The 16,220-nt window shown below is 42.5% G+C and overlaps 1 protein-coding gene across 1 annotated transcript in view; it reads left to right on the forward strand.

Annotated features, from left to right (window-relative positions):
* fam222aa (family with sequence similarity 222 member Aa) overlaps positions 1 to 4,283 on the forward strand; it is a 77,257-nt gene extending 72,974 nt beyond the window's left edge. The window contains exon 3 of the mRNA XM_029762259.1: positions 821 to 4,283. Coding sequence (XP_029618119.1) covers positions 821 to 2,313 — 1,493 coding nt within the window. The 3' untranslated portion in view covers positions 2,314 to 4,283. The remainder of the gene's footprint in view (positions 1 to 820) is intronic.
* The last annotated feature ends 11,937 nt before the right edge of the window (positions 4,284 to 16,220 follow it).

The following is a 16,220-nucleotide window of genomic DNA, read 5'->3' on the forward strand; positions in this document are numbered from 1 at the left end:
TGTAGGATCTGCCTTGTTGAAAGTGTTAAGAAGTCAGAGCAGCGCTTTATTATGGACAGACTTCTCCCCATCTTAGCTACTGTTGTATCAATATGTTTTCACCATGAGAGTTTACAATCCAGGATTACTCCAAGCAGTTTAGTCACCTCAACTTGCTCAATTTACACATTATTTATTACAAGATTTAGTTGAGGTTAAGGTTTAGTGAATGTTTTTTCCCAGGTACAATTCTTTTAGTTTTGGAAATATTTAGGACTAACTTACTCCTTGCCACCCATTCTGAAACGAACTGCAGTTCTTTGTTAAGCGTAGCAGTGATTTCACTCGCTGTAGTAGCTGACTTGTATAGCGTTGAGTCATCCGCGTACCTAGACACACTGGCGTTATTCAAGGCCAGTGGCATTTTATTAGTAAAGATTTTAAAAAGTAAGGGGCCTAGACCACTGCCCTGGGGAATTCCTGATTCTACCTGGATTATGTTGGAGAGGCTTCCATTAAAGAACACCCTCTGTATTCTGTTAGACAGGTAACTCTTTATCCACAATATAGCAAGGGGCTTAAAGCCATAACACATGTTTTTCCATCAGCAGACTAAGATCGATAATGTCAAAAGCCGCACTGAAGTCTAACAAAACAGTTCCCACAATCTTTTTATCATCAATTTCTCTCAGCTAATCATCAGTCATTTGTGTAAATGCTGTGCTTGTTGAATGTACTACCCTATAAGTATGGTGACCTGTACTGACTTATTACTTTGTCCCATGCTTAGCTCTGTCTCTTGTGCTCACTCCCATGTGTCTCTTGTCTATTTATCTTGCAGGTGAGATGGTGGTTCCCATGCATTCTCCCCGCTACCCCAGCGTGGCTGAGCTGGATGCCTACGCCCAGAAGACGCAGAGCAGCCCACTCTCCATCAAGATCTTCCCCACCAACATCAGAGTCCCCCAGCACAAGCACCTTAACCGGACTGTGAACGGCTTTGATACTACAGGTAGCCAGCGCTACAGCCCCTACCCACACCTCCATACCGGCGGCTACACAGGCCTCCTGGCCATTGTCAAGGTCTCTTCCCCCTTCGCCCCCACTAAGGGCGTCCTCAAGAACTCGGAAGGCAGGCGAACTAAGCTCTCCCCAGCCCAAATAGCTGTCGCCCCGTACCCTCCCCCTAGCAGTAGTACTTTAGCCAATGGCCACTGCCGGATGGTGTACCACACTGGACCCTCGAAGCCCCCCGAGGCCCCTGGCCTCTCCCTCTCAGTGCCCCCTAACGTCACTGTGGCCGGCTCTGGGATCCCTGTGACAGGGGGACGAGGCCTGGTCCAGCTACCTCCACAGTCCAACCTCCCTTCCATCCAGAGCATCATCTATCAAATCAACCAGCACTGCCAGGCCCAGGCTCTGCAGCAGGTGTGCCAGGGTGCAAACTCATCCACCGCACCCTCTACCAACCCCAGCCCCTCCAAGCAGGGTGCGGGGGGTATCATGGGTGTATCCTCCTGCTCCTCGGGAGGCGGCTACGTGGGTGGCATGGCGCCCCAGCCTAACCTGGTGTACACAGGGGCAGGGCTGCCACTGGCGGTGCACAGTGGCGAGGCCATGAAGGCCGGGATGTACTCGGACAGCATGGACTACATCCTGTGGCAGAAACAGCAACAACAGCAGCAGCAGGCTGTGCTTCGCATGTACAGTGGGGGCAGCGGGGGAGGAGGGGCCATCAGTAAGTCCCCTGAAAGCTGTGGTGCCCCGGGGGGAGCAGGGATCATGGCCCAGGCGCAGGTGTCATCCTCCTCCTCCTCCAGACCCTACCATCTGACAGGGGGAAGTGGAGGGGGTGGGGGGTGCCTGGACAAGGTCAGCTCCTCCCCTCTGAACTGCATGGGGATGCATGGGAACTTCTCGGTGGGCCAGTACTTTGCCCCACCCTGGAACAGCGTGCTGGTCACCCCCGACAGTGACTGTTACAACCCGCACCAGGAGCTCCTGGGGACCACCACCCGAGGGCCAGCCACAGGGGGGCACAGGGAGATGGGCTACCCCCACCACCATCATCCCCACCATCACCACCACCACCATCACCACCCCGCAATAGACAGCGGGAGCGGGGGATGCCTGTGCTGCAGCTTGCCCAGTAAGAGCCAGCTGTGCAACACATCGGTGCTGAGCAGCAGCCTGCAGTCTCTGGAGTACCTTATCAACGACGTCCACCCGCCCTGCATCAAAGAGCAGATGCTGGGCAAAGGCTACGAGACTGTGTCGGTGCCACGGCTGTTGGACCACCAGCACGCGCACATCCGCCTCCCAGTTTACAGATAGAGCGTGGTGGGATGAGGGCGAGAGCCAGGGGACAAGAATGAATGAATGAATGATGCGAAATCTGGATCAAAAGCTGATGGACAGAGAAGAAGACCTTGATTTCCTGGGGACGTATAGGCCTGTTGAGACTGGCACTGCTTGAAGCAGCTCGGGGGCTCCACGGAGGGAAGCGATGGTGTTAGAGTGGATCTTTTATTGGGTGACGGGCTGGGGGGAGTGTTTTTTTTATCAGTCAGGGAGAAAAAGGGTTTCAGTGGTTTTGGGTGCCCTGACAGAAGATTCTCCAGATGTCCCATAGTGTGGTTTGCCAACAGGAATTTGGGGGTGATTTTATTTGTATTTGTTCCTTTCTTGTTTTGTTGTTGATGTTGTTGTTTTGAGTTGATTCAACTTTTTTTGGTGAGAATTCTAGTTTGATATGAAAGTGCATACAGCCACCCCTGTTGTTCCCCCATCCAAATACAAAAAGCAACTGGGGTGCTATAGTCACAAAGAAGGCCCCAAAGGGCCAAAGTGTAGGGCTGCTTTCTAAAGTCCCTAAAGAAATACATCATGCTCGCACATATTTTCATACATACACATGCACACACTCAAAAATTCATACACACAAACACAGACGTGTATACACAAACGTCACAATGTTGAATGAAAAATATGACAATATTAGTAATTATTGTTGTTATAATTGATCCCATAAATTGCACTGCTTGGAGTTTAAAAACGTTGTTAACTTTGGAGTTTGGAATTGGGTAGTTTGGATATGATATATTTAAGAAACTTGAAAACTTGAACCTATTTTTGTTGTTTTCTATATTTGTAGGTATATTATATGCATAGGCTGCTATGGGGGAAAAAGTGTCTCAAAATGCTTTTTTATTGTTTCTTGTTATTCCTCCTCAAGCTGACGTGCAGTTTCTGATGTCCTGGTATAAGGCATATTCGCTGCTCTGGTTCTGTAACCTAGCCAGAGAGCTATCTTCTCTAAACAACACTGGAATCTACAGTACATCTTGAAAACACTTACTAAAAAGAAAATGTTGCAACAAAAAAAAAGATTTTTTTTCCTTCTCACTATTGAAGATTGTTACTGTATGATTGGGAGGTTTTCCAGCATGACCTCTTGTGTGTGGTTTAGTTATACATCTTTTAATATATTTATTTTAATATATTCCTTTTAATCCCTAGATTTGTGTCCCCTAAACTCACCCATCCCCCCCCAAAACAAAGAAACCCCAGTTTAGGAATCTGAAAATGAGGCTGAATCAGCTTTTTGCTATGGGAGGCTTTTGACTTCGTTCCGTTCTAGTGCTATTCCTGTCATGCCTCCCTTTTATAAGTATGGTAGAAGTGGGATATCCCTTTCACTTTTTGGCCCTATCATATAGGAGGAGTGAGAGCTGGGACCAAAGGGAGTCTTGATGTGAAACAATCATGCCCTGTTCTCTCGGGTGATGTGAGATGAGACAAGGTACACTGCTTTTTCCTGGTCCGTTTCAGCCCATGGTTGAAACGCGTGGAGCCCGAGTCATTCGTTGACTTTAGGATTCAGAACATTGAAATATTTATTATGACTGTGAGTTTCCCTTGAATGTACTGCACTTAAATTACTGAAATGTCTAATGCCTTGGCTTGAGGGACTCGAGTGAAACTATTTGAAAAAATTATAATAATTGATCAGTGCAGCAGTCCTATGGTCATAAATTAGCATTTCCTTGGTCAGTCAAATTTCACTGGTAAATTGAATTTATTAACTGGAGAGAGCGCTGAGGCTTTGTCACGTGGAAATGCTGGCAACAGTGGATATTTATGAAGTGCAATTATTATAACTGTATTAACATTTTTCTCTGAGCTTACACCAAAAAATGTAAACTACAGTTGTAAATACATTCCCAATGTACCACGTGCCCGATCCCCATACTTTTCTGTTTTGAGGTGTAAAATAAATCTTATTTAAGAATATATTCAGAAGCCACATCTTGGCTGTGAGGTCTGTCATTATTTATTTTTAATATATTCCACACAAAGAAAATGGATAGAGAAAAAGATTGACTCGAGCCAAATATCTATGATTCTCGAGAGGATCATGTTTTTGGCAAGTCTCATCGTGGTGTGTATAGATCTGAGGTTTGTGTGTGGAATGTGTGTTTAAACTTTAACTGAAACCATTTAGGAAGCAAGGGTCCTTTTTAATAACCTTATACGATCAACAAACATATCCCAAAGGCTTCATAAATGCTTTTGTGATCACTGTGGAACCTCTTCCACCAAACTAACCTTTATATAATGGATTGATCTTCTTCTAAATTTGACACAACGTGTTCAAAGAGCCGCATCCATACCATTGTTCATATAGGCCGACCACTGAAAGAAAGTAGTTATCGACCTACGGTCTTTTCTATCCCAGGGTTTGAAGATATTCCAACTCTATATCCGTAGCTTTAGTAGAGCCACAAAAAGGAGATGACTATCGGCAAAACTGAAACTTTCATCGTTTTGCACCTCGACGCATCAGCAAATGTGATTTGCATTTCCCCCTCAAGATAACCCCCTTTACCATGAGCCTTAAAGTGGCAATCAGCAGTTGAGACATTACTAAAGCGTTTTCCCCACCACTATTTCGGTACAAAGCAGGGTGACGGGGCTGGAGAAATGTAACCACTCTCAAATTTAAAGACGGAGCTATGGATGCAAGGACTGACCATCCATGATATCCAAATGATAGTTTTAACCATGTTATGAGGCTGTACAGTGTTAGTTTACATTTCCAATGTTTACAAACAATGGAGTAAAACAAGCTTATATTTTGTGTTCTGATGGGGTGCGACAGTTAACCAAGCTCATGAGGCATTTATAAGTTATACAGTGCTGGGAAAAAGTATTTGCCCCCTTTTTTATAGTTTTCTCTACTTTTGCGTATGTTTGATACTGAATATTATCAGATATTCACCCAAATCCTAATATTAGAGAAAGGGAACCTGAGTGAACAAATAACACAATTACACACTTATTTCATTTATTTCATAAACAAACTATGCAACACCCAATGCTCCTGTGTGAAAAAGTAATTGCCCCCTTACACTTAAAAACTAGCTGTGCCACCTTCAGCTGCAATGACTCCAACCAAACACTTCCTGTAGTTGTTGATCAGTCTCTCACGTCGCTGGGGAGGGATTTTGTCCCACTCTTCCATTCAGAACTACTTTAACTCAGGAACATTTGTGGGTTTTCAAGCATGAACTGCTCGTTTCAAGTCCTGCCACAACATCTCAATTGGGATTAGGTCTGGACTTTGACTAGGCCATTTCGAAACTTCACATATGCTGCTTTTTATACATTTTCATGTAAACTTGATTGTGTCTTTTGGATCATTGTCTTGCTGCATGACCCATCTACGCTTCAGCTTCAGCTCACAGACAGATGGCCTGACATTCTCCTGTGAATTCTCTGATACAGAGGAGCAGAATTCATGGTTTCTTCTGTTAAGGCAAGTCGTCCAGGTCCTGAGACAGCAAAGCATCCCCAAACCATCACACTACCACCACCGTGCTTTACCGTTGGTATAACGTTCTTATTGTGGAAGGCAGTGTTTGGTTTTCACCAGGCATAATGGGACCCATGTCATCCATAGAAGGAACCATGAATTCTGCTCTGTATCAGAGAATTCTACAGGACCATCCGTCTGTAAACTGAAGCTGAAGTGCAGTTGGGTCATACACCAAGACAATGATCCAAAACACACATGAAAATGGCAAAAAAAAAAAAAAATTGACGTTTTGGAATGGCCTAGTCAAAGTCCAGAACTAATCCCAATTGAGATGTTGTGGCAGGACTTGAAACGAGCAGTTTATGCTTGAAAACCCACAAATGTTCCTGAGTTAAAGCAGTTCTGCATGGAAGAGTGGGACAAAATTCCTCCCCAGCGACGTGAGAGACTGATCAACAACTACAGGAAGCGTTTGGTTGGAGTCATTGCAGCTGGAGTCACAACCAGTTATTGAGTGTAAAGGGGGCAATTACTTTTTCACATAGGGGCAATTACTTTTTCACATAGGGGCATTGGGTGTTGCATAACTTTGTTTATTAAATAAATAAAATAAGTTTTGTTATTTGTAAACTCAGGTTCTCTTTATCTAATATCAGGTTCTCTTTATCTAATATCAGGTTCTTTATCTAATATCAGGTTCTTTATCAAATATTAGGTTCTTTATCTAATATCAGGTTCTTTATCAAATATTAGCTTCTTTATCTAATATCAGGTTCTTTATCTAATATCAGGTTCCCTTTATCTAATATCAGGTTCCCTTTATCTAATATCAGGTTCTTTATCTAATATTAGGTTCCCTTTATCTAATATCAGGTTCTTTATCTAATATTAGGTTATTTATCTAATATCAGGTTCTTTATCTAATATTAGGTTCCCTTTATCTAATATCAGGTTCCCTTTATCTAATATCAGGTTCTTTATCTAATATTAGGTTATTTATCTAATATCAGGTTCTTTATCTAATATTAGGTTCCCTTTATCTAATATCAGGTTCCCTTTATCTAATATCAGGTTCCCTTTATCTAATATCAGGTTCTTTATCTAATATTAGGTTATTTATCTAATATCAGGTCCTTTATCTAATATTAGGTTATTTATCTAATATCAGGTTCTTTATCAAATATTAGGTTCTTTATCTAATATCAGGTTCTTTATCTAATATTAGGTTCTTTATCTAATATCAGGTTCTCTTTATCTAATATCAGGTTCTTTATCTAATATTAGGTTATTTATCTAATATCAGGTTCTTTATCTAATATCAGGTTCTTTATCTAATATTAGGTTATTTATCTAATATTAGGTTATTTATCTAATATCAGGTCCTTTATCTAATATTAGGTTATTTATCTAATATCAGGTTCTTTATCTAATATCAGGTCCTTTATCTAATATTAGGTTATTTATCTAATATCAGGTCCTTTATCTAATATCAGGTCCTTTATCTAATATTAGGTTATTTATCTAATATCAGGTTCTTTATCTAATATTAGGTCCTTTATCTAATATTAGGTTTTCATTGAAGATCTGATAACATTCAGTATTAAAAGATATTAAAAATAGAGAATCAGAAAGGCTAAAATACTTTTTCACGGCACTGTATTCTTCAAGAACCAATGGCTACATAGCATTCATTTAGAAGTCCAAAAATGTATGTAGCAACGCTGATTGCTCCTTTAAATGAATACGGTAATACAGTAGTGTTTGTGGAAATCCTTGGAAGGCTGACAAAGCAAAGCTCTTAGACCAAGGAGTATCTAGACTTGAACTAATACAGTAAGTAAGCCTCCTTAACATTCCACAGCGAAATATTTTCATGTTGTTTCAACAGCTTAACATCCCACCACATGTTTCTGGCATAGTTTTATTCAGTCTTGTTGAAATATTTTGACAGATTTACAGAAGATGTATCAGATTCCAAATCCCTTTCCGTTTGGCTTCAGCACCCAAGCTTTAAACCATGTCACATGACGTTGGAGGAGAGCTATAGTGAGACTACAGGCAATGAGTGGAGCATTTGGTGTCAGCATTTTCCCACAAGGAGAGGTTATTGGTGTTGCGCCTCCCATCTAATGGGAGTATTGGATAACGCCAGGCCGACTGACAGTGGGAGTGGCGTACATTTGTCCACAGGATTGTAATGCAATTTACCCTGTTTTTCAGAGAGCAGGGGGATTATCTTTAGGCAAAGAATAATCTATAAAACTTGATAAATATTTTAACATATCCCTTATTAATTCCTGTTGTTTCCCCATCACATATTTTGTCTCTCAGTGTTTTTTAGATAATGACAAGATACATTAGAATTGATTCATCTTTTTTCATCATTGGACAATTGAACGGATGTAGCTATGTTAGGAACAGGTCTGAACTGTGAGCTCACCGCCTCCGACGTCACTGTGGCAGACACTCAAGTTAACCACACAGGTCCCTGGGGACTTGGCATTGTGACGGATTGTCTTTCTTCTTTTGGTCGTGTCTGTCAGATCGTTGTCACCACAAAAGGAACGTCTCGGAGCACCCTTCCAGGCGGTTATCTCTTCCGGCCTGGCCTGTCATCTTCTGTCTGTCACTTTTGGGAGGTTGTGTTTTAACAGTGGATGTGCAGGACTTTAGTACTCAGCTTGGTTCCTCTTTCCTGTCTGTACTCCACACAGACCTCTATTGAGGCTTATATTATATCCAAATATAAAGCTCTGAACTCCATTACGGACATTTCCTCCCAAACTCTCGTCCTGTAGACAAGTGATTTATTTCATGTCCATTTGCAGTTATCTGCTTTTTCAGAGTTGTCATTAGGAGAGGGTAAAGGATAATACTGTGGTTTAGAGTTAAAGAGCAACTGCCCTTGAAAAGCAACTTCTCTTTTTGAAAATGGCTGATGTGGCATCGATATGAGTCAGAAACCTTTATTCTAGTGTCAAAATTGACTCTGAAGTGTAAATAAGATAATTTTGGTCATAAATGTTTGCGAGATGATAGGAGAGAAATGTGTCACGGAATGAAGGGTACCGTAAAATTATCCTGCTCACATGCCAACAGTAAGTAGGGTCAAGTGCAGCGCTCAGAATTGACAACTATCTTAATGCCCATGACTTGACATTAAATTTGACATCACTATGGGGCTATTTTTTTTATTTAACCTTCATTTAGATAGGCAAGTCAGTTAAGAACAAATTCTTATTTACAATGACAGCCTACAGCAAACCCGGACGACACTGGGCCAATTGTGCGCCGCCCTATGGGACTCCCAATCACTGCCAGTTGTGATACAGCCTGGATTCGAACAAGGTGTGTCTTTTGTGACACCTCAAGCACTGAGATTCAGTGCCTTAGACTGCTGCGCTACTCGAGAGCCCGAGTGGGACCATCAGTAAATTAAACAATGTACATGGGACAATATCTTAAGGTCAATAGCTCCAAATGTCAATTAAATAAATAATAATAAATAAAAAAAGTCAAACCAACTTTGCCACACCAGCTAATTGGCTAAATGATTTGGCTAACTCTTCCCACCTGTGAACACACACGAGAGACACCCACATAAAACCACACCCTGAAACCAACTCATGTTTGTATTCAGTCATGGCTGCTAACATTTCTTAATGAACCAAATCTAAACTGGGCCAAATCTTTCAACATTCCAAAAGAAAGTCTCTTCAATTTATCGTTCCATGGATAAAAATAGAGAACATTTCCCTTGGTGAATGAAAGTGATTATTTTGTATTGTTAGAATGGAGTAATACTATTACCATGCATCCCTCATGTTGCTTCATGGAGTGGGACAGGGGCTTTATTTTAGGTCCCACACAGCCTACAAACCATCTGTCCCAAGGGAGGTTACTGTTAGTGGAATATACCTCTGTTGCACTGGCCTCTGTCTAGGATTTCTAGGCTCCTTTGCGACAATGGATGCTCAGCCCATATTAGGATAATGGAATTACATTTTCAATAAGACTTGTGACTGCCCATCCATGGCTCCATCCGTGCAGGGCCTCTCTCGGCTGCAGAGTGGCATATGGCATGTCATTATCTACGCCCTCCCTCCCTCCCCCTCATCCAGGGCCAACAGGGTTCACCAGTGCTTAAACAAACCCAGGGTAAGGAGGACTGACGGGATGGGGAAGTGTGGAGGGGGTGGGTGGGCACTGAACCACAGCCAATGCAGTGCCATCTCTGATGGCCTTCCTCCTCCACAGGCGGCAAAGGCACCTTTGAAAGATGGCCTGCTGTTTTTGATGATGGAGGGGAATTACTTTTTTGTTGGATTACTGCATGTGCCTTGGCCCTGGCTGGCTGGCTGGCTGGCTGAGGGGCCCTTTCTGCTCTCTGTGACAGATCTCAGGGAGAGAGCGAGATGGCGAGGCAGAGGGGGTCAGAGCAGGCCCGTGAAGCATTTAGTAATCAGGGTAATTGTCACGTTGCGGCTGGTGCTGCTTCTGGTTTCAGCCACCCGACCTGTGACTCTATGCATTGAGAAACAGTAGTGTGTGTCTCTGGGGATGTTGTGATGCACACTGGTCGCTCGCGTCAAAGCTCTTCTGCCTATCAATTAAGGTCTCTGGCCAGGATTCCAACAAACTACACCAATATCGTACTGTTTTTTTTTTTTTACTGGTAAATTTCATTGGTCAATACTGCAGATGTCGGTTCAAGCGCAAATGACCTTCATAAGTCAAGTGCAGTGTGACGTCGTCACAGTGCGGCTTGCTTGAGTCCTGGCCTAGGTCTCTATCTTATTGAAGGACAGTCTTCAGTGAGCGGTATTGAAAGGTTTCCATTTGTACGAAGCACAAATGGTATGTTCATGTTTATCACTTGCCATTTGTTCCTGGAAGCGCAGAGGTTAGTGGATATATAACAATCTCCCGCTCCTTTACTACACAGAGAATGACCTCCACATCTTTTGCGCTATCTTCCTGTGGCCAATGTCTGTATAGAGAAAAGTTATCATCACAGAATGTCAATTGACGTATTCCTCCAGCGCTCTGTATCTCAGGTATCTCAAGGGCACCATGACTCTGGGAAAGGGACGATACTATGAGGCCAAGGGGAGAGAGGTGAAGAGGGATCGACTGTGATAGACTGGCTGTTAAGATATCTCATTAAACAAAAAAGGGCAGATGCTCTCTCTGTAGAGCCTTGGCACTGTCTCTATACACTGTACCTTGCACACACAGATGACACTAGTTGGGGTGGTTCTCCCCCCTACTAGACACTACTTTGCCCAGACCTAGAAGGCTGGCTGAGACATGTCTTCTGACTTCCCCTATCCCAGGGACCTCTCCTCCTCCATTTTTTCCACTGCCGACTGGAACATATCATCAACACAGTCCTCTCCGTTTCACTCTTCTATCTGTTAAAAGCAAAGCATCGTTTCTGTTGATAATTCTGGTTTTCCTGAGGAGGCTTGTACAGGTGACCTAAGAACCTTATGGATGTTGCACATGATCTATACTGGGGATTGATTTGGAGCAGAGTGCTTACAATGACTCCCTGTAGGCACAGGTGATACAGTTGCCAGACGGGCGTGTGAATATCATTATATTCATCGTTTGAATGTACAGTACTGGTGATGTACTGTAGCATCGTTGTCTTTTTAAAATAATACAACATCAATAAAATAGTTAAAACAGTTCATTTATAGCACAGATGAAAGAAGTAGAATCAGTGGGATGCCCGTGTCCCTGAGGAAAAGCTTAGAATCCCTTCTCTGTCAACAAAGTGCAGCTGGGTACAATTTCAGGTGCCTATGAAGTTGCATTTTCCTCAATGTTTTAACTTTATGTAAGGGAGACTGGTGGCAATTTGAACACATTTTACATTTTAGTCATTTAGCAGACGCTGTTATCCAGAGTGACTTACAGTAGTGGATGCATATATTTCATTAAAAAAATGTGTTATTCTCCATACTGGTCCCCCGTGGGAATCGAACCCACAACCCTGGCGTTGCAAACACCATGCTCTACCAACTGAGCCACACAGGACACCACACTCTACCAACTGAGCCACACGGGACACCACACAAACACCATGCTCTACCAACTGAGCCACACGGGACACCTTAAATGTATCAAAACAGACACAAGCTGGAGTGATGAAACGCCCATAGTGCATGCCCATTTAGGTTATCTTCCTGCTTGAAAAGTTACAGCCAAATATCTCACTATTAGTTTTTTAGGGGTGAAAGTATTTTCCACCAGCTATATTCTTCTTATACTGCCCTGAGCATTAATATCCAGTAATTCAAACTAGCAACATTTTCATCACTATATGTTGGCTAAACATTGACATGAATGACATGTCACTATTGTTGTCTCTTGCTAGGAGCATGAGGTTTTGTCATGGCTGCTGGGTTGGGGGCAATTGTAACACAGTGTTAACATGACCCTGAGCCAAGCAGTCAAATGATGAAAACAAGTGATTTTAACTTTAATATTGTATGAATTATAACATAATATCTGTAACTAGCCGTGGAGTCCTGTAGAGTGCCAAAGAAGTTGTAAACAGATATGGTCTGGGCACCTCCTTCACCATTGGGCTCCTGAGTGGCGCAGCGGTCTAAGGCACTGCATCTCAGTGCAAGAGGCATCACTACAGACCCTGGTTCGATTCCAGGCTGTATCACAACTGGCCGTGATTGGGAGTCCCATAGGGCGGCGCACAATTGACCCAGCGTCGTCTGGTTTAGGGTTTGGCCATCATTGTAAATAAGAACTGATCAGACTATTCAGATGTTTTGAGAGGAAGCGAATGCCCGTGCAAAAACATGAGTATTACTGTAATTATTGATTACGTACATATAAATATTTATTTCAGAATCATCACGTTTGTCTATGATAATATGATCACATTTGACCCCAGCTACTTTTACAATAGCAGGGGAGAAATATAACGCTTTTCGGATTAACATCAATATTGTGATCCGACCGTCTTATGTCCAGACATAAATGATATGAGTGACTAGGAGACATATGCAAGTTAATTATATATAAAAATGACTGGCCTAGTTCAAGTGGTCTCTGAGCAATAGAGTACAATATAAAAACTGTTACAATTGCCCCCTGTCTCCCCTGTTACAACATTCATTCTAGAAGGACCCCCAAATCTCTCATCTATTTCATGGAGTGGCTATATGGCTGTGTCCAATCTAAAAGTCTGGGGATTTTTGGTTTGTTTTAGTATCTATTTATTGTTTGTTTGGCACACAGAATGTTCCTGTAGACAAACAGGACTGATTCTACAATGATCTCCAATGCGCCAATGCTGCCAAAGTATGAGGGTGCCGCAACCTTGAGAAAATAATATATATGGAAATAGGAAATCTATAAAGCATCTCTCTTATTGTTCTCCCTGCAGTGTTGTATTTATGATTTTGCCTCCTCAGGATGAAAAATGTGTAAAGAATACCTTTTGTTTTCTGTTCGTTTTTTGGAAACAGTAATAATATTTATTGATCTTGGATTTCAAACGGATGGTTCTGAATTCGAAAAAATGAAAAAGCTGTAAAATTCTTTAGCCTTGGGATTTTCAACTTTTGAATGTGCCTACAGCCAAGCATACCTGTGATTGCTTACCCCCCCTCTATCCCAGCCCACCTCTACAATCTCCCCATAATCGCCCCGACGTCCCCCCTCACCTCCCCTTCCCACTCCACCTCTACCACATCCAATCTTTTGTGACTGCCGCTGTATGCCCTCTCCCTCACCCCTAATTCCAACCCCCCCAGCCCCTTCCTCCAGCCCAGGTACCATAGTGGATAATCTAATGTAACTGCTTTTTTTTGGGGTCAATCTCAGGACTGAAATGTCTTTATTATGATGTAGATGGTTAATTTATTCTCTCTGTTCTGTAATATTGTTTGACATGAAGTAAATAAAGTGGATGATGACTTCTATGTCCATGACTCTGGTCGTTGTTCCCTCTCACAGGAAGCTTTGTTATGATATAATAATCTGATTTCACTGCAATGAACTCATTTGAATGAGTTGCAATCTCTCTCCTTATCTGTCCTCTCACTCTCTTTTTTTTTTTTCTCTCTCTCTCTCTCTCTCTCTCTCTCTCCCTCCCTCCCTCCCTCCCACTCTCCTTGCTAAACCTATTGTGTAAAGGACTTTTCCATCAGGTCCTAACTGATTACGGTAACCAAGGTAAGTTCATTAGTGGGAGGCCGAAGCTCCATGAACGACACTATGAGCACATGCTGTAGTGCCATATGCTGCCCTCTGCAATCCGCTTTGGTCTTTTCATCTGTTAGTGTGCAACTACATCTGAGGGACAGAATGTTGCTCTGTTTACAGGCAGGCAGCCTTTGGGCGACTTTGGTACTCGCTACTGCTTCTCTTTCTGTTATGTCCATGGTTTGATCATTTCTGTTGCATAATTAACCTTGGTGCCCCACATGAGGAGAAAAGCCGTGCAGCGCTTTAAGCTGAAAAGGGGGAAGCGAGAAAGTAGTAGTATTATATAGTAGTACTGCAGTGATGGAAAAAGTACCCAATTGTCATACTTGCGTAAAAGTAAAGATACCATAATATAAAATATTTAAAACCAAGTAAAAGTGAAAGTCGCCATTAGAATCCTACTTGAGTGAAAGTCTAAAAGTATTTGGTTTTAAATATACTTAAGTATCAAAGTAAATGTAATTGCTAAAATATACTTAAGTGTCAAAAGTAGAAGGAAAAGTATAAATCATTTCAAATTCCTTGTATTAAACAAACCATATGGCACCATTTTCTTATTTTTTAAAGAAGAAAATGCCATGCTAACGCAGTTTTTTTGGCCACTAGAGGACTCCATACAACTCCATGGCCAGGACATAGGTTTGGTTACAGTGGGTTTCAATTATAAATCTATCCTAATATGACTTGGATTTAAAGGGTAAGTGCCTAGACTGGTACAAGAAATATGGTGGAGGGAATCTCTCTTGCACTGACTCACCCAATGGTGGGCAGCTCAGTGGCTGGTGATGGCCGATGTGCTGATTGTGCTCGTGCCAAAAGCCGACATCTATCTCTCTTGTTTTACTTTGTAAAACAATATGCACTCAATAGGCCTATTTGGATGTTGAGCAAATATTTTGGTCATCTACAGCAGAGAGATTGGTCGTCTCTTCTCAGCAGGAGCCATTTGCTTTCCAACCTGCGTTTTCCCAATTGTATTTGCAACATCCCCTGATAAATAAAACAAAATATATATCCCCCTATATGCTACACACAATCCACAGAAGCTTTAAAGAAGCTATTGATCCTTTGTGGCTAAAGTGTAGGCCTACTCATGGAGTAGTGAGTGGGCTATTCTGAATTATTGAATTTCTTCTGAACAAACAGCAGTAATTTTATAACTTCTGGGAAATATATTTCAATGAATCAGGGGTGCTGCAGCCCCTCCGGCACGATGATTCTATAAGGAAATAAATGACTAAGTGCTGCTGCACTTACGCTGTCGGCCAATCAGACCGAATATTGATGATGATGTAAATCAAGTGTTATCAAGTGTTAATCAAATGTTATTCTGATGTGGTAGTACTGTCGATATTTAAACGAGGTAGCTTGCTACACACACTCGACAGTAACCAATACAGGGCAGGTGCAATCTCTGTACAGGGCAGACTGGGAAAAGGCATAACCAGGCACATGTGAGCTCTGTAGGCTACAGAGCAGACCAACAAATGGGGCAAGGGTAACGTAGCAGGCGAAAAAGAAACACATGAAACTAGATCCCCCCCTACATACTGACCTTGATTTATTTGATTTGATTTTTTAATTGCGGGAGGTTCTATTCTGCGCTGTTCAACCAATCCAATAACTGTGGCAAGTAGGATAGGGCAAAGAGGCAGTTGCTTGAGCACAGGTAGACCCTTATCTGTGCACGTGCAGGAGAGCAGCGCATTACACTTGACTTTATAGATGATGTACGCTTGAGCTGACGTGCAATGTTTACCGTGAAATACGAGATCCGCAAATGTTGAGGAAAACGCCTTTAAAAGGCGCATCGCGTTGTCAGCTGTCCAGTCCGCTGCTCTATAACGCACCTTGGACTGAATCCCGGCCTCAAACTACAAGCACTCCGTTTAAATGTTTAATGACACTGTCACCTTTAACCCCAGAAAGTTGAGCTGTGGTTGGGTTTTTTTCCATTCCGTTCTCCCCACCACCACTACACTCCACCCACCCACCCACCTAAACCCTCTGATAAGCTCCCAGGCTGATGAGGCAGGCGCCTTCACCAGAGCCTGTGGATATGGGAGACTCACTGCACACTGATTTCATGCACAATGATTTCATGCACGCTCACTCACACAGTAAAGAGGGGATCTGTAAAGCAGAAATGCTTCTCTTATTAGCAAAACTCATCCACCAGCAC

The sequence above is a fragment of the Salmo trutta genome, chromosome 9 (assembly GCF_901001165.1).
Source record: "Salmo trutta chromosome 9, fSalTru1.1, whole genome shotgun sequence".
Lineage (NCBI taxonomy): Eukaryota > Metazoa > Chordata > Actinopteri > Salmoniformes > Salmonidae > Salmo > Salmo trutta.